Raw genomic sequence first — 18211 nt, 5'->3', positions numbered from 1 at the left:
CCACTTCCCTGGGCCCTTTCCTTCCCCAACTATATAACGGAGTCAGTACAGATCCTACAAAGACAGTGAGAGGAACAGAAGGAAAATCTGTGTCAGAGTGACTTGGGTCATACAGAGTTAAGGAGCTCTCCATCCCCAAATGACAAGGGCAGGAGAACCCCATCGCAAATAGGTCTTGGGAGAACAAGGCAACTCCTTGTTATGCAACTTCCTGGTGGAAAACAGTAAAATGGAGTGGTTAAGAGTCAGACTCCTTGGGTTAAGTTCCACTTATTATGACTTATGTCCCTCAAGCTTCTGTTTTCCCATCTGGAAAATGAAGAGCATTAAGAGTACCTATCTCACAAAAGAAATAAGATAACTCACATGCAGAGTTTAGAAGACTGGCAGGCACACAGCAGGTAACCAAAACAGATGACTTCCTACGAAGCCAGAACTTGAGTAACCCAGAGTCCTAGATGACTAGCGGGTGCTAGGTTAGCTTCCCGTGATCTTTTGCTATCTAGCTCCTGACAAGAGCCCAAGAGGAGAACCACGCTGGCTATATGCGTGAGCGACCTGCGTGGGGATCCACAGATCCAGAATCACGGTTGTGCCAGAGCAAGGACGGGGGCCCTCCACCAGGACAGCAGAGATGCCTGACCCCTATTCTCAACCAAAAGAAGAGACAGCTCTGCTCCCCAGGGTGAACGGGAAGGGAAGGGGCGACAGCAACATAAGGAGCCCGTCATGGGAAACAGGCCCTGGGTGCCCACACGGGCCACGGTGTGGTCTGAACAGCAATACCCCAAAGCCCTGACACGGCAAGGAGCTCATAGGAAGTCTTTCTACACTATGATCAACACGAAGGCTCTGGAGAACAGCCAGGTCTGCTGGCTGCCAGTCAGGAGATCTCCCGATCGATTGACCTCCAATGCTCCAAAAACATCCCTGCAAGACACATCTTAGTGCATGGAGTCCCTCCCCACACCCCTTCTTCCCCCCCCCCCCCCACTTCATAGGTATTCCTATGACTGGCTAATTAAAACTCTTTCCCAAGCTAAGTCTTACCTCCCCAGACCAGAAGTGGCTTACACAACAGTAAGTCACCATCCCCAGAGGCTCACCGGGATAAGCATGCAAAACTTGGCAGGCAGCCCCCCACCCCCACCCCATCTGCGGGCTTTCCTGCACACTCACTTCTCCTCACTGGCCCTTCCACCCACAGTTCAGCAGCAGCAGGCCTCCCAGGCTGTCTGGACACCATTCTTTCAGCTGCCTGGCTGCAGGCCAGCAAAGGGCCTGAGAACCCACTCCGCCGAGAGTTACAGCCTCAGGAGGTGAGGGGAAAAGGGACACAGAAAATAGAAGAGCCAGAGATCCGAATGAGCCCCGAGAGCTAGGAGACATGGGAAAAGCTGAACTGGGAGGGGAGCCGGGCGACCACTCCTTTGTTACCGGGTAATAAGAACTCAATTCTGTGCTTTGCTTTAAGGTCCAAGCCCCAGTGGGCATTGCTCTCCGACTCGGGTTTTGGCAGAAGGATGGGACGGCCCCACTGTGTTTGAATCTGCTAGATCTGACGGCAAAGCAAATAGAATGACTGATACCCTTTACCCAGGTCTTCCTGCTCAAAATTCTGCCTGGCTCCCTGACTCTGGCCAGTGCCTCTTCATGGGACTGTGAGCAAGTCATTTCATCTCTCTGAGCTTCAATTTAGTCATCTGAGAAGTCGGGGGTGAAAATTACCTGTCTTAACTTCTTCACAGGGGTTTTAAAATGATCAAGCAAGATTAAATATTAAAGTACTTGGTAAATTATAACTTGCCATGTGTAGCTCTAATAAATCCCAAGGCCCACGTGGTCCAGTCTCTGGACAAAACTGAAGTCAGGTGGACAGTTGGGCACTCAAAATGAATTAAAAGGGGATTGTAGTCTTTAGTCGCACCTGTCAAAGCACATTACAGATGATCCGATTCTTAACTGTCAGGAACGCTTTGCATTTCCCAGATCCCCTGTACCTCAAAGCTATAGAAGAGCCTTTCACCCTCCCAAGCCCCCTGTGCTCATCCACTGCCCCCTGTGCTCATCCACTGCCCCCTGTGCTCATCCACTGCCCCCTGTGCTCATCCACTGCCTCTCTGGCTTATCTTTCTCCCCCTCCCTCCTCCTCTTCCTATCAGGTCTTCAGTATGCGGCTCGACTTAGCCCCACTTACACATTTCGCTCCACTGTATTATCATCTAGAAGTCTGCCAACTTGCGCATTTTCCTTCCACCTTTCCGGTTCCAGCTCCTTCTATCCAAATTCCATGATTTGCGTTAAAAAGCCTGGGAAAAGGTGGTGGCCAAGGGCACCAATCTCCTCAGAGGAAGAAGCTAAATCAGCAAAGCAGAATTCTCGTTGTGGAGCCACGGTGGGGGGACTGGACACATAAGATTCACTAATTATGACCCTGTCATGTATTATTCTTATTAGGCCCACTTGACAAGGTCCCTACAAATCTATTAAAGATGCTTTATAGTATACGATGTCATACGGCGTCAAAGCAGGGGTCCACAGGAAGGGATCTGGAAGTCGTCCTCACAGAAAGCCATGCTCGGTGGTTTATGAACAGAACAGCAGATGCGTAAGGAATCTCAAAGGCATAAATAAAGTGTTTCCCGAAATCTCTTCTGCAGAAAAATAGTTCCTAGGATATTACACAGATTACAAGGCAAAAACATGATCCCGTGGCTGAAACAGTTTTGCGAAATGCTGGGTTAAACAGAGCTAAAGGGTTTCTCGAACTTCAGGACTTTCCTGGCAAATTCAAGGAGGAGAGTTTTAACACGGAACATTTTGGATGGTAAATATTTTCCAGGAGCCATTTTAGGAAACTGCTTTTGACTCTCCTCTTTGTTTTATAGACAAGGAAGCTGAGACCCACTGGGGATAGTGACCCACATAATATTTCTCAGGGCTCTAGTGGGGCAGGGGCTAGACCCCAGGTTTCTAACCTCAGTCTTGTGTTAAATTCCTGGAGAAATGATAGAAAAAGCATCTACCAAACTGCCAACATTGCATTTACTCAAGCATCAAGGTTACGACCCCAAAATAACCACCCAGGACAACCCGCCTCGCACACAGAGTCTACACGCTAGACTCCACGTGTCATGATTTGTAGACCCCTGATCGATATACAAAATTATGATGAAAGGTCACTTAAGTCAACGGCCGTGCTTCTCGCCTACCACACGCCAAAGTGGGCATCACTCCTGGTGTGATCCACCTGTCCCGTTCCAGAGCCCTCATCCGATGGTCGAGATCTCTCCAGTTGTCCACATGTCACAGAGTACAAAGTGGGGATGGAACTGAAGGGGAACTTCATTACACAGGGGCACTGACAGTCTAATCGGAAGGCTCCCCCATGTCGTGCACGCAGAGAACCACCTCGAATCTTGCCTCTCCAACAACAGGGGATGGGTCAACGTTGGGGAGGGGAGTTACTCTGGGTCTGTCAGAGGAAAATAAAAAATGACCGAAGACTGCCCATTTACCTTCTTCTTGGATTTAAAGACGTTACACCTGAAGATATTGCTGGCACCATCTCGGGCGATATAGCTGAAGATCTTCAGGTCTTGGGAATCATGAGAGACGTAGAAGATCCTATAGGAAGAGCAACAGAAAAATGCACCGAAGATGGCATTAGGTTCAAATCTCCAACAAGGAAACCTCCGTTTAAGGGCACGCTGAAGACAGAGCTCGCTTCTTCCTGTGAAAGCAGGTGGCACTTTCAACAGGCTCCAGACACTCCCTGGAGTGAGCTCCAGATTCAGAAGTGGGGGCATGGGTAGGACATGGACCCCACGCTATTACTAGGCAGCAAATCTGTGCTGGTAACTTGTGTGTTAGAAGGGGAAAAAACAAACAAACAAAAAAAAACAAACCATTGCCGTCCTTATCAGGGCAATAAATCCGCATCCTACTCGTGGAAATGTGGGCAAGTTTCCGGATACCTGTTTATGGTTCTCTCCAAATGCGGAGAGTCAGGGAGCCAGCAATGCCGGCCACGCTGGGGGAGATGAAGATACTCTGTTCCATTATGAGTCCCTCCACCGTAGTGACTTCGCTTCCTGTCCCTCTCCGGCAGGCCCACGGCCTCCAGGTGCTCATTCCGTGGCTCCCCCAGTCCCCCGCAAGCACGCTGTGGGCCGGGCGCTATCCCAGCAGCAGCAGGACAGATAAAGGCCCGAAACCCACAGAGCTCACATGCAGGCGATCCCAATAAACAAACAGTACGAGGACTCTGAGGACAGAGGCCGAACGAGGGGCAGAGCGTGGCGGTGGCGGCTGCTTTGGCCAGCGTGGCCAGAGGGAAGGTCCCACGGAGAGGCAGAGGCCTGAGCGAGAGGGAACCTCCCACAGAACCACCTGGGCGACACCACGGCAGGAAGTGGGAACCGCTCCGTGAAAGCCCTGTGGCATTCAGAAGGTGCCGGAAGCGTCCAAGGAACGGCCTGAGGTCAGGGTGGCTTAAGTGGAGGGCGTGTGCTCGGTGACAGGGTCACGGAAGCGGCCAGAGGCCAGCACACGGGGGCCCTGGAAGGTCAGGGTGTGGACTCCAGGTGAGAAGAGAAACCACTGGAGGCTTCTGAGCAGAGGACTCACTTCCTGCTGCTCTTTTCTGGCTGCTGGGGGCAAGAGAGGAGGCGGAGGGAAGGCTGTGGAAAGGGGGAATGTTGTAAGCAGGGCCCCAGTGGCAGAGTCTGAAGGGGGGCCTAGGATGGGGGTGCCCCAGGATCGGCCAGGTCCGAGTGTGGTCAGCATGGGGCAAAGGAGGGAAGAACTGGGGGCGCGTCCGTGGGGCCGGTTTGGGGCGAGCCAAGGAGAGGGTGGCTCCGGAGAAACACCTCTGGGCCACATCACTGCCCTAAAACATCTCTTCCTCAGTAATAACCCCGGTGACTTGCATCCGAGGATTTAACGGGCCGATCTGTTTTCCTGTTAGTCAGTGCCATGTACTTTGCAGAAAGAGAATGGGAATTAGAGTCAAATCCGCAACTTTGCCACTGACTGCGACACCTGTCAAACGAGACGATTAATAGCAACACCTGGCCAGGTTATCGGAAAGATGCAATAATGAGTAAAGTGCCTTTGTACTTCTTACCAGTACGCTCTCTCAATAGCCTTGTTACTGAGATTCTCGCCAAGGACCCCAAGGAGCCTGGGAGGGACATTCGGAAGGAAGGTCGACACAGAGAAGAACAATCCTGGCAAGAAATCCAAGGTCACCTCGGGGACCCCATTCCTCTGCTCACTGGGGTCGAAGTCACATCAGTACGTCTCACGTGTCCACCAACTGTGAGTGACGCAGATGAGAGGTGGGTCTGTTTAATGCGGCTTCTGAGAGAGGGAAGGGACATGGAAGGGACTGCTGTACCTCGGCACCCCCTGCCTGAGACCCAGCCCTCCCCCACGGCAATCTTTCTAGATGTCCTCCGCTGAACGTCTCTGAAGCTTCTCAAATTTATCGTGCCCCCCCCATTGAATTAATCAGCATCCTTGTAATTCTCCAAGCAAACGAGACCTTCCTTCTCCCAAGTCCCATCTGAACAAGGGGCCCTGGACCCGCTCAAGCCAGAAGCCTGAGCCACATCCATGACTTCCTCCCTTGTTTTCCATCGGTTGCTCACGACCCCGTTCTTTGCAGCCCATCTCCTCAACATGGCTTGGAAATGTATTTGCTTCTTCTCCATGGTACTGCCCTAGTTCACAGATCCTTCTTTTTTCACCTGGATTTCTGCAACCTGTCTAGCATCTCTCTCTGCTTCCTAGCTCCCCTATGGCCAACCCATTCTCTACCTCGCTAGCAAGGTGGTATTTTTAAAAACACAAACTACATCTCGTTATTTCCCTCTAAAAACCTCTCAAAGGCTTCCTACTGCCTTCGAAATCCAGTCCAAACTCCTCAGCATGGCTACCTTCCTGCTTTCGTCTCTTCCCAGAGTCCTGACCTACAGAGTCCTTCAGAACTAGTCACACACGTCTACCTGCCGTTGCCACCGCCGTGACAGCCCGTGTCCTTGAAGACTCGGGTCAGAGATGCTTTCCTGCCCCAACCCCCTGGGGTTCCCCGTTCCCACAGCACCTGCCTTATAAGTGCAGTGTTTATGCTAGAGCTCCTTGAAGGAGAAAGGACCACATCCTGGTGTCTTCAGTGCCAACATGGTAATGGGCACAAAGAAGGCTCCTAACACCAGCTGCGGGGGAGCGAGGCATCGTGCTGCCATTAGTGAGCACCCGACCCATGATGCGGTCCATCTGGTTTTTCATTTCTCCCCCCCCCCCCGCCCCGCCCCGGACCAAGGAAGTGAGGTCAGTTAGTTCAGTTGAATCATACATAAAACTCCTTCCACTTTTGAGTTTTTAAGTACTACGCAATGCCCTAAGGACTGAGAACTGGAATGAAAACTGATAGGGCAGAAATGAAGGCAGAGCAGCATGCCAACAGGACGCGGAGACCCGGAAGGCGGCCAGGAACGGCAGCAGGGGAGGTTGACCTTCCCCTGACGGACAAAGCAGCCTTCCAGCAAACATGAGGACAGCCGTGTGTGGATGCAGTCCCTGGGGACTGGGGCTCTCTGGAGACGGTGCTGCTAGGTCTGAGTTCAGAAACGTAACGTGTCATGATTAAAGATAAATAACCAAAAAAAAAAAAAAAAAGAAAGAAAGAAAAAGAACCTCTAGCTAACCTAGCTAAAATGTCAGCTAGTCAGAGCTTAGAAGAGTATCCACCAACACAGTCAAGCCGCAAAGTTTTTCCATATGACCTCATTCACCAACAAATGAATAAACCAACAAATGAAGGCCGCAGGTCCAAAACTCCAGATCTAGAAACATATTCCAAGAACCCTTATTTCTTCATACCCTGGTTGTCTTAAGGACTGTGACTGTGTGTGCTGGGAATGGGGGCAGGGAGGAGACCAACATGAGTGCTCCAGAGATTAAGGAAAAGGTTTTCTCCCCCTTCTCTATCCTGAAGTCTGGTACGGTTTTGATCCTGCTTCCAAAAAGGTGAGATACCAGAATAGTTCATGATACTGTAATAATGATTACAGGGTTTTGTTAGGTTCTGTTCCCCCTTCAAATTTCTTGTTTTTATTTTCAAATATGCATAGAATAATGATTTTCACCTGCCAGTGGAACTGTTACTCTTCAAAGCTATAGCAGTAAACTATCCTACGGATTGTTCTATCCATGAACTTATCATAAATGACTGAACTAGAAACGGTATCTCAGAGAAACTGGATTTGGAGCTTATCGCAGAATTCAGGTTGGCAGAGCGATAAAGAACCACCAGACCCACCAACACCCCCTTGCCTCGACTATTAATCTAAAGTAAACTTGTTACATCTCAAGAGCACAGGATAAAAATAGAATTTCACAAAGACACCTTGCATGGTCATCAGGCCTGGATCCAACCCAGCGTCCCTGCCCCTCAGGATTTGTCACGGTGAAGGGCGGCTCCCTGATAGAGGGCTCCCTTTTTGGGAACTTCTCGTTACTTGGGCATTTTCCCTTATGCTGATTAGAAATCTACCAACAGGAATGCAGCAAAGGGAAATGGCTGAAAATGCTGGTGTGGGCCAGACCCCGATCTTAGGCCCGGGCTCAGCCACTGACTAGTGGGAGATCCTGGTCATTATCTCCCTGCGGTTCTTTGCCAGCGCGATGGAGATGATCAGAGGGCTGCACCTCACCCCCTGGGGTTTGGAGGAGGAATGCACACAGCAAGGGGAGCTTCTAGCAGCAAGTGGTTAGCGAATGGTAAGTGGTCTTACTACCTCCACACCACCGCCTTACTTCCACCCATTGGGGGCTTTGGAGAACAAGGCTAACCCTCCTTCCAAAGGGCAACCTTCTGAATATTTGGAAGCCACCGCCATGTCTCTGTTTCTTCCCCTTGTTGTTAAAATGACTTCACTACCTCCTCTTTCAATAGTCCTTGTGCGGGCCCATGTCCATCACTTTACCGCTCCGCCAGGCTTGCACAGAGGACGGTGGGTGAGAAACATCTCTGTTCAAGTCATAGCTTTTCCACTCCCCAGCTACTGACCTCAGCCCAACCACTCCGCTGACATAACCCTATCCTTCCTCACTTAAATTGGTCTATTAGCAATCCCTGCATGGTATGAAGTATTAAAACACACATAGAGCCCACACTTAGCACAACGCCCAGCACGCGGCAAGTTGCTTGCTCAGTAAACAGGGGTTCCCTCTTCCTTGTGAACGCTCCTTTTCTGTACATACCCCAACTCTCCAGGGACTCTTGCCAAGGACACAGAACGGAATCATGTTCTGGACATCTCTGAGTGTGGTTTTTCATTGAGTGAGAGCATCTCGCTGCTTCGCACTGTGGTCAACTCAGGCTCGAAGCCGACTTGTACGACCGCACTCAAGGGCGGGCTCCCTAAGCATACCTGGGTCATCGGTTTTTAGGGCTGGTGCCTGGTAATCACTACTTCCTTTTCCGAGCTCTCATAGACCGTCCGCTTAATGATCTCTTCGATGAGTTCACTAGAGTTTCCTCCTTCCTACAAAGTGGCATGGAATGTCTTATCCTGGCCATTTTCTCGCATCTCATTCGTTAGGACCCCAGGACCCAAGTACCTGAGGCCCAGACACACTTAAAGGAGGGGCACCTTTTTTCCTCACGGTTCTTAAACATTGCTTTGTAAGTCACCTATATTCTAGGGTCTCTGGTTTGAAGATCAGATAGTTCTCCACTGAAGGAAAAAAGAGAGAGGTAGAAAAATGGAACGTGTGGATGTAGAGAGGCTTGGGAGCTTCTGGTCCCATGCCGCCCTACCCTGTGCTATTTCTCTCATCCTCAGCCTTTTCCGAGAGCCCACTGCACCCAGAAACTCAGTCCATCACTCCTGCTCCTTTGCGCTCACATTTGCTTTTAAGCTCTGCCTGCCATTCTGTGTTCTTTTAAGGAGCACTATATAAAATCTGGGTAGCCACCATGATTTTTCTCCACAGGCTCACCTTTTTGGGACCAACTGGAATCACTAAGGTTGCACGTCTGTCCTCAAGTGCTCATCCCTTCCTGCCTCTCAGGCTCCTGGTTATTGTCACCATCCTTCTCTCTGATAGGACGCCGTCTACACCAGCATGGCCACGCCCCCCAGTGTGAGTGCTCCGCCCCCCCGCCCTCATCTCTGTGGGGACTTTGGAATCTACTGGCTACAGAGAATGTGAAGAATCACATGCTTCCCCCCCAAGACCCACAGATAGGGAGCCCCGCCCATGAGCCCCCACACCCTGTCCTGCTCACAGCCTGCCAGGAGGGTCTCACTAGCCGGCCTGGGGCCTGCCACAGCCCAAAGCAGGGAACCCCAGGGTAGGGGGTCTAGAGCCCGCATGGGGCCTCGGGCCGTTTTTTTCCTCCTCTCCTCCTTGAAATGAGAATAAAAATCTCTCTCAGAGCGGTTGTAAAGTTCTGGGAGGGGCAAAGATTGAGAGTGGGCGAGACCGTGGATGGGCAAATACTCTGTAACCCATGAAGTGCTGTAGAAATACTTTTAAACTGTGAGCCTGCAAGTGAAAGAACAAAGAGAAATCATCACTGGTCCCTTGACATCACCGTGGGTGGGGCAGGGGCCTCCAGCTGGAAGGCAGCAGAGATTTTCCTCTTGAGGTCTCAGAGGTGTGGGCATTCCTAACCCAAAAGACACCCACAAGGACAGAGAGGAATGGGCTGTGACTGGAAAGACAAGCTACCGAGTAACTTGCAGATGGCAGAGACAAAACCCAATGGGATTTTTTTTTTTTTTAAGATTTTATTTTTGAGTCATCTCCACACCGAATGTGGGGCTCGAAACTACAACCCCAGGATCAAGAGTTGCATGCTCCACCGACTGAGCCAGCCAGGTGCCCCCAGTGGGGTCTTCTCAAGGCCAAACCTCTGGGAAAGAACAAAGCACAGGTGAAAAGTGCAGGAGACAGACACCAGAACCGCCCTGATGTGTCAGACCAGCCAAGGACAGCACAGTCCTGGGAAGGTCCTGGGAAAATCCTGCGTGACTCCCGCCCACCCGCAGGAGCAAGGACGCCCCCAGGCAGCCCAGCCACCCTCCCCCAAATGAATGTGTCAGCCTCCGAGGGCCTGGGGGCAGTTTCAGGAGAGGCGGTCTTTGGAGGGAGCCCCCAGTGCTTTGCTCACAGAAGCACACGAGTATACAGCAGTCCTTGCCCTTTCAAGCGCTCCTTAAAAAAGCACACGGGTCCTGGGGCGCCCTGCTCCCGCCCCCGTGTGTCGCCCGAGGACTGGTGTGTCTTTCTCTGCCCGCCAGCCCTGCCGCGTGCACACGCGCCCACACTCCTGCCCCTGCTCGTCACACTTTTTCCATGCCTCTTAGTTTTAATTGAATCTTTAGATAAAACTGACCTTCACGGTGATCATTTTTCTCTCTTATTACTGCTTTGGTCTGATTATCTTTTCCTCCCGCTGTATTCCCAGGGCTCTTTATCACTTCGGCTGGTTTTCTCCTATTACAAGTGCCTTCCATTTCTGTCTTCTCAGTCCCTCATTTTAGCCGTTCTTGACGTGAGGCCTGCTTCCCTCCGATGCGTCCTCAGCCTGGGCTCTCTGGCATGAGGGGATGGTGATGAGCTCATGAGCTGGTCCCACAGTCGCTCGTGGAACTGGTCTGCCTACTGAACAGCCATCCCCGGTGCTGGGACCCATCGTGCTCCGTGTGTCTTCGCAGACCTGCACCCCAACAGTGGGCTCTGGGGGGACGCCAGAGGCTCTGGGGGAGCCCACCTGCTCAACTACAGGCAGAGAAACGCAAACCCTGCAGCCATTTTGAAGGTTTCTTCAAGGTAGAAAGGTATACAAATGTCCAAATTATTACTCTACAGCGTACCTAGGGTAAGAGATGAGCCATCAGCTGAGTTCTAAAATCTAGCGCGAGTCAGGCAAAGCCACATTTCTCTTCTGAAAGTCGAGTGAAGGCAGCCCCAAGGCCCAAGCAGCAGTTAACGAATCTGCCCATTTCACAGCTGTCCTGTGAAGCTCTTTCTGATGTCCCCCTCGAGTCTCCCCTGCTTTACTTGAGTCAACCACAAACCGTCCAATAGCACTTTCCAAACACCGAGCGCTGTGATAAGCTCATTTCCTCTTGTCCGGTACTTGACAGGCAGGCAAAAAACAGGCCAGCGTCCCTCGGCAAAAATCCCTTCCTAGGCTTCAAGGCTAACTTCTCTCCAATGCCGGTGACTTCTCCCAAACAGCTACCACCTGCTTTCGGTGTTCAAACACCAAGCTTTACACGGGCTGCCCATTCTTGCTCCTCTGTTCCTGAGTCTGTTAGCTGGGCTTACGCCGTCCAATGTTTGTGTCTTTTGAGGGTCAGCTCATCCTTCCCACACTTCTGAGGACATTTGGGCTTCCCGAAGACTCCTGCTCAGAGACACCACTCTCCTTCCAGAGCCAGAGAGCAGAGTGAAAGGGGGAGCTCCTTCACCTGGGGTGTGTTGGGGGAGCCTCACGTACAAAGCTGTCTTCCTCTCCTTCCCCACGAACAGCTGATCCTCTTGCTTTTGAGACAGGGAACACTCCTCTTCTTCAAGCAGCATGTGTAGATGGGTTAGGCGAAGGTCTTCGCAATGCAAAACAGATCATAATCAGAAGTTCACACCCTTCCTTCCCCCATGTCCCTGTGCACCTTGAGGTCCCCGTGATCTTCCTGGAACAACAAGACTGACAGAACAGAGCCACAAAGCCTCAGTGGAGGCTACTCAAAGCCACTTAAGACCCCAACTCAACAGGGGAGCCTGCGTTACTCAGATGGTTGGGTGTCTGCCGTCTGCTCAGGTCATGACTGAGCCTCGTTCACATCAGGCTCCCAGGTCAGCAGGGAGCCTGCTTCTGCCTCTGCCTCTCCCCCTGCTTGTGCTCTCTCTCTCTCAAATGAAAACATAAAAAATCTTTAAAAAATATAAAAAAGACTCCAGCTCATAGTTCCCTCAATTGTGAAATGGCACAAGAAGAGGCTCACAAGATCGTCACGCGAATCAAATGAAAGGCTTTAGGCACAATGCCTGGCTCAAAAATCTTGACTAAATTGATCAGAGTATTTGCTAATCCGCTGTGTGCCCCCCATGTGCCAGGCAGTGCTCTAATCACCTGGTATGTAAAAAGTCACTGAACCCTCCACAACATCTATTACTACCCCCCTTTTAGAGAGGAGGGAACAGAAGGCTTGCCCAACTTTCTCAAGGTCACACAGCCAGTTAGTAGGCACCTGTATTTGTTTCCTGGGGCTGCCGTAATAAATTAGCACATGGATGGCTTGAAAAACTAAAATTTAATCTCTCATAGTTTGGGTGGCCAGGGATCAGAAATCAAGGTGTTGGCCGAGGTAGTTCCTTCTAGAAGCTCCGAGAAAGGGTCCCTCCCATGCCTCTCTCTCTCTCTCTCTCTCTCTCTCAGCTTCCGGCAGCTGCCAGGGATCCTGGGTGCTCCCTGGCTTTCTATCTGGGGTTCCCCATCTGCTGCCTCTAAGCTTCACATGTGGCCACCTTCTTTGTGCGTCCCGTGTCTTTCTCCAAATCCCCCTCTTCTTACAAGGACACCGGTCAGTAGACTTGTGCCCTAGTCCACCCACGACAACCTCACCTTAACTCAATCACATCTGCCAAGTCCCTCCTGCCAAACAAGGGCACGGTCACGGGTATCAAGGGTGACGACCCGGACTTCTCTTTCTGAGGGGACACAATTCGACCCATGACGGTCTCCGAGCCAGAATCTGGACCCCAGCCATCTTAGCTAGGCTCCTCACTTCTACGTGACCTGCTTGCCCACAGAGCTGATTGGGAACCATCAAATATCAGCTCAATGTTAGACTGTTATTATTCTCTTTCTACCCAGCTAGAAGGCGGCGGTATGGTGCACTGAAGCCACCTAGAAACTCCGAATTTCCTTACTCCAGTTATTTTCTCAAGCCCTTGATGCCTACATGGGTTCTCTCTGGTTGCCTATAAATTCATCCTCACATGGGTAAGATTTTCAGTGGACACTTGGGGGAGAGGTGCTTGGTTTCTTTGCTATCCCCGACTGCCCACCTTCCACCCAAGTTTCTCCAAATAGACCAACCCAGGAATACCATAAACGCTCACCCTAGTTTTTCCAAAGGCATTCAGTCCTCAAATGACCCACCTGGAGCTTCCTGGGATTCATCCCATGACACACTCCGTCCTCTGCTTTAATCCACCTCCCCCATCACGTGCTCAGCACATGGGAATCCCCCTGGGCCCGACAGGAATTGAGGAGAGGGCACCCACTCCCCTTCCCAGGGCTCAGAGTGCCTGGCTGGCATGACCAGGTACTTTTCTTTCTCTGATTGCTCTGACCCGCTTCCCGATCCTGCATCAGAGAAGGTCTGAATCACAGCTCACTTGAAGGCACTTCCTCTCAGGACTCGAGGACAGAAGAAGGTGGTGCCGGGGCCGGGGTCAACACCCCTACCCCTCACACACACCGCAGGACTATGTGTCCTGGGACAGCTCCCTCTCAATCAGGATCTCATGGTTTTGGTTTTTTTTTCTTTTTTTTTTAAGATTTTATTTATTTGACAGAGAGAGACACAGCGAGAGAGAGGGAACACAAGCAGGGGGTGTGGGGGAGGGAGAAGCAGGCTTCCCGCCGAGCAGGGAGCCCGATGCGGGGCTCGATCCCAGGACCCCGGGATCATGACCTGAGCCGAAGGCAGATGCTTAACGGCTGAGCCACCCAGGTGGCTCCCCCCTTTTTTTAATTATACAGAACCATGTATCTTTACTTCCAAGCCACAAACAGATCTTAGAACAAAATGGGGGGGGGGGGAAACAGACACATCCTCATTTCAATTCCCAGTCACTTTTCAATGTTCTTCTGTTTTCACTTTGGAAGTCTGGGGAAGGGGTGGGTTGGAAGGCTCGAGGAAGCCAGGTACCAGGGGTGGGGGGATGGGAGAAGGTCGTGAAGAAAGACTGTCCTGGCTTGAGAATTCTTTTCTTCCTGCCATAATGCCACAAGCTCTCTCTTCTTGGCTGTCCCCCCACTACCCAAGAGCAGCTGCTGAGGGAGTATCGTGCCCTGGGGGTGGTTCGGCATAACTTTATTCTAAGAAATGCATGTCTTACCCTACCTGCTCCCTCCCTGGCCCCACAGCAGATGGTCTCCGGAGGCAGCACGGAGCCCGGTCCAGAGCCTGTCCTTGAGAAGCTCACAGTGCTCCGTAGTGGGGCGAGCACAGACCATGGAGCAGGGCCCCGAGGACGTGTGGGAGGCAGAGGCCGCTTGCTCTTGGGAAAGGCGCATGGGGGAGCTGCTGTCTGAGCAGCATCTTGAATAGGTGGGGGGTAACAGGGATTACGGAGGGGAATGCTTCAGGCTGGGGCCTGGCATGAAACAGATAATGGAGGTCATCCAAGGTGAGTTTACTAGGGGACTATTTACAAAGGTGAGGGCAGAGTGCAGGGAGAGCACAGAACAGCAAGGGAGCCCCCAAGGTCTGTGGCTGCCAGAACCCAGAGAGAGAACCATGTGCCACCTGGCAGGGGCCCTCATGACGGGGAGGCAGCCCACTGATGGAACCCACCGGCCAGCCTGCAGGCACTTAGCCTGGTGGGGAGCAGATCTGGACGAGCAAAGGAAAGCTAGCCGTCATACGGAGGAAGGGAGAACATTCCTTGTAAGGGAAACTGCATAGAGAAAGTCATGGAGTCAAAGGAAAAGGGGGGGCACCCTGGTGGCTCAGTCAGTTAAGCATCCGACTCTTGTTTCGGCTCAGGTCATGACTGAACCCCGCGTCGGGCTCTGCACTGAGCGTGGAAGCCTGCTTGGGATTCTCCCTTTTCTTCACCCTCTGCCCTCCCCCACTCATACACATGCTCTCTCTCTTAAAAAAAAAAATGGGGGCACAGTCATGAAATAACCCAGTGTGCTTTGGCACCAGGAACCCAGCACATGCAAGGGACCAGCAGGAGACGAGAGCAGAGGGAGGACAGGGCCTGCTGCACACAGCCCAGCTGTCCCTTTGTGTGCTCATGGCACTGACGGGGACCTACGCAGGGGAGTGACATAGTTGGTAGTCATGGTGGTAGCCGGATGGACTGCCGGAGACATGAGCAGAAGAAGGGAAGCCAAAGAGAGGCTACTACAATATGGAAGCTGTGGGGGAAGAGGAAGAATCTGGATTGGGGGCTTGCCTGGCAAGAGAGCTGGACTCCAATCTCAGTCTTGCTGCTTCCAATTGTGAGGCACTGGGTGAGTCTTCTAATGGTCAAGTTTTCGTTTTCTCATCCACAGACATACAAACAGTCACGAGAGCTAGACTGGGTGAGTCAGGTGCCAAGCACAGGGCAGGGGGATTGACACAGCCTGGACCTGGGCAGTGCACGGTCTGTGCAACCAGCCCGGTGGGCCCGAAGTCCAGGCAAGGAAAGCTGAAGGTCTAAGGCAGCAGCAGTGATGACGCGTAGCAGGACATGGATTCCAGAGCCATTTCTCTGGACGTGAGGACGAGGAGGGGGAGGGAGAGCATCCTGAGTTGGGTGGACTAAACACTAACCAGATCATGGGACACAGAAGCTGAGGGCACAGGGAAGTGGTGTGGGTTCTGCACATGTCAACGCTGAGGGGTGACCAAAGTACTCAGATGGCCCTGCATGTGAGACAAGTAGAAAGAAGGGATTGCGAGAGAGGCCCAGACTTAGGAGCCACCAGGACGCAGAGGGCAACTCCAGCCATGGGAAACAGAAGATCCCCCCAAGTAGCAAGTAGAGAAGGAAGAGGGCTCACTGAGAACCCTGTTAATAGTTGATTGAAACAAAGGGCAGAACTTTTTTGGAGTCATCCAAAAAAAAAAAAAAAAAAAAAAAGGAAAAGACCAGGAGATAAGAGAAGGAACACAAGAAACCACCACGGAAGTGCGGGAGGAGAGTCTCCAGAAGGAGGGAAGGTGCATGGCCTTCAGTGCTCCAGAGAGATCGAAGGGGATGAGGCTGCAGAGCGAGCCAGGGATTAGCAACTCAGACATCCCCGGCGACCACAGGGAGGGCAGACTTGGTGCGGAGCCCAAATATAATGAGCGGAGCAATGAGCAGGGGTTTTGGAAATACACACCACAAGAGCAATTACCCTGAAGAGTCTGGCAGGGAAGGGACAAGATAAGAAGGTAGGTTCTGGGCGCGCCTTTTCTCTTTTGGATGGCAAAACCTGGGCCTATTTATAAGCTAAAAAAAGAAGAAACAAAACAGAAATAGCCTCAAGATCCAGGGGGAAGGAGAGGGAAACTGAGGTCTGAAGATACAACCAAGACGGCCGGGGACGGGGTCTGGGTGCAGAGCTTGCCTGGGGACAGAGTCACGAGGGCACTGACTCCGAAGCAGCCGGAGGTGGGCTGGGCCTGCCCCGGCTTGTTGCCCTCTCCTTCTGTGGCAGGGCTTCCTGGCGGCCGTCCTGAGCTTGTGCGTAGGAGTCGGCTCTGGCGGAGGCAAGAGCTCAGGAAGACTTTTTTAGTCAAGCCCGTCCTGGTTAAAGCACAGGCTGTTTTAACAGCTCCCACCTGCACTTTACCTGTCGGTTAATTCCTTCCCTTTCCGCGGGGTGAGGACGCCTCCCACAGATGTGACATAGATCCAAAGGAAAGCACGTGCGGCCAGAAAAAGTCCGCGGCAGTCTCCTTAGAGCCGAGATGGGCACTAATTCATGCTGGTGGGGATGGCCCGTGGGGCGGGAGGGGTCCCGGAAAGTCACGGGGGGGGGGCGGCAAGGGCGGGAGGCCATGCCAGGGATGCAACAGGTTTTTCTGGGACCTGGTTGATAAACCCTTGCAGCTCTTCTCTCGCACAGAGCTTGTCAAATGCCTCTGTGTCAGCTAAGGCATCTGACAGGCTTAATTGTTTCCCCGAGGGCTTTGTCCTTCCCATCAGTGAACAAAGGCAATGGGGAGGGATTTGGGTTTAGCTCTTTTGATATTAAAAAAATTAAAAAAAAAACCCAAAGACCAAACTTCTTACAAACAGGCATTCCTACATGTGTGTGCACGCACGTATCTATTTTCATCCGTGTTTGGGTGTAAGGATCGGCGGGGCTGCCCGCTGTCTGGACGGCTCCTCCAGGAAGGAAATGCACCCAATCTACCCCACCTCCGGCAGTCAGGACCCCCTAACAATGAATTAAGCACTACTGGAAGACAATGGGCAGCCATGAACTCATGTGCAGATGACACCCACCAGGGGTTACCTTCTGAGGCTCTTCTTACTCTTCCCCTCCAAAAACCCCTTTATTAAGGCCATGATTCAAACTAAGATGAACACATCCACTGCTTTTTATGGTTTCATTCCTCCCATCCACCCTCGGATGGTTGTGAATTATCAGTAAAAACAGCAACAAACTGGACAAGACCTAAAGTCAAAGACTGAGATAATGCACAGAAAAAGATGAGCGGCCCCTCCAGCAAAGAGCTGAGTGTGCAGCAGTAACAGAGGGCAGGGCTGGCATCTCTGGCCACCTTGAGGAAGGAGAGAGTCTATTTTCAAAGGTGGCCTTGGCTTTGGGGTGAATCCCACAGCCCGTTTGGCGTGCTCCCTGAGTGGAGCTGAGCAAGGTCACGTGACTTCTGGTTCCTCGGTGCAACCGTAAGGCTGCCTTTTGAACAGTCATCGGTGTGCCGGTTACTATCTTCTACTAGAACATATGCTCTTGATGTTCAGGTTCACATTTTTTATCCCCTTCCCCAAATACCTTCACATACGGGTGGCACTCAGAGCTCAAGAAACGTCTGCAGGTTGGTTGGTTCATTCATTCGTCCCTCCATCCATCCATCCCACCCCATCAATCCTAGATAAAAGTCCAAAGAATAAATGTACCCACGTCCTGGGAATTTTGCAAAGATTTAACAAGAAATCAATTCAATTTAATAAATATGTATTGAGCACAATTATGCGCAAGATGGCGGTCGAGGGGACATAAAGATGAGTAAGATGTAGCTCCTACTACAAACCAGAAGACACAGAAATAACTACAATACTAGAATGAACTTAAGGACTATCTAGCCTTGCGGTCCAAAGAAGAAACAGAAATCAGATCCCCACTCTGGGAGTGGAGTTGAAAGCAGAAAAGGATTCCTGGTGGATGTTGGACCTTGGAATTCTTATTCAAGAACTTGACAGACAAGTTACCAAACCCAGAAGA

The 18211-nt window shown here is 51.6% G+C and overlaps 1 protein-coding gene across 20 annotated transcripts in view; it reads right to left on the bottom strand.

Moving 5' to 3' along the window:
- The window catches only part of LOC112839198 (carboxyl-terminal PDZ ligand of neuronal nitric oxide synthase protein), a 279718-nt gene that overhangs the window by 39103 nt on the left and 222404 nt on the right, over window positions 1–18211 (bottom strand). For 18 of the 20 annotated variants that reach the window (XM_073884019.1, XM_073884022.1, XM_073884024.1 and 15 more), the window contains one exon: window positions 3519–3627. In XM_073884019.1, the coding sequence (XP_073740120.1) occupies window positions 3519–3627 (109 nt within the window). Of the gene's footprint in view, window positions 1–3518; window positions 3628–5128; window positions 5321–18211 lie in introns of those variants that run through there. The other 2 variants (XM_073884035.1, XM_073884033.1) reach the window with 2 other exon arrangements.

The sequence above is a fragment of the Callorhinus ursinus genome, unplaced genomic scaffold, assembly GCF_003265705.2.
Source record: "Callorhinus ursinus isolate GAN/ISIS: 27379988/994484 unplaced genomic scaffold, GSC_fseal_2.0 scaffold54, whole genome shotgun sequence".
Taxonomy (NCBI): Eukaryota; Metazoa; Chordata; class Mammalia; order Carnivora; family Otariidae; genus Callorhinus; species Callorhinus ursinus.
Note: the sequence above shows the minus strand (reverse complement) of the source record. Positions and strands in the feature narration are given on the sequence as shown.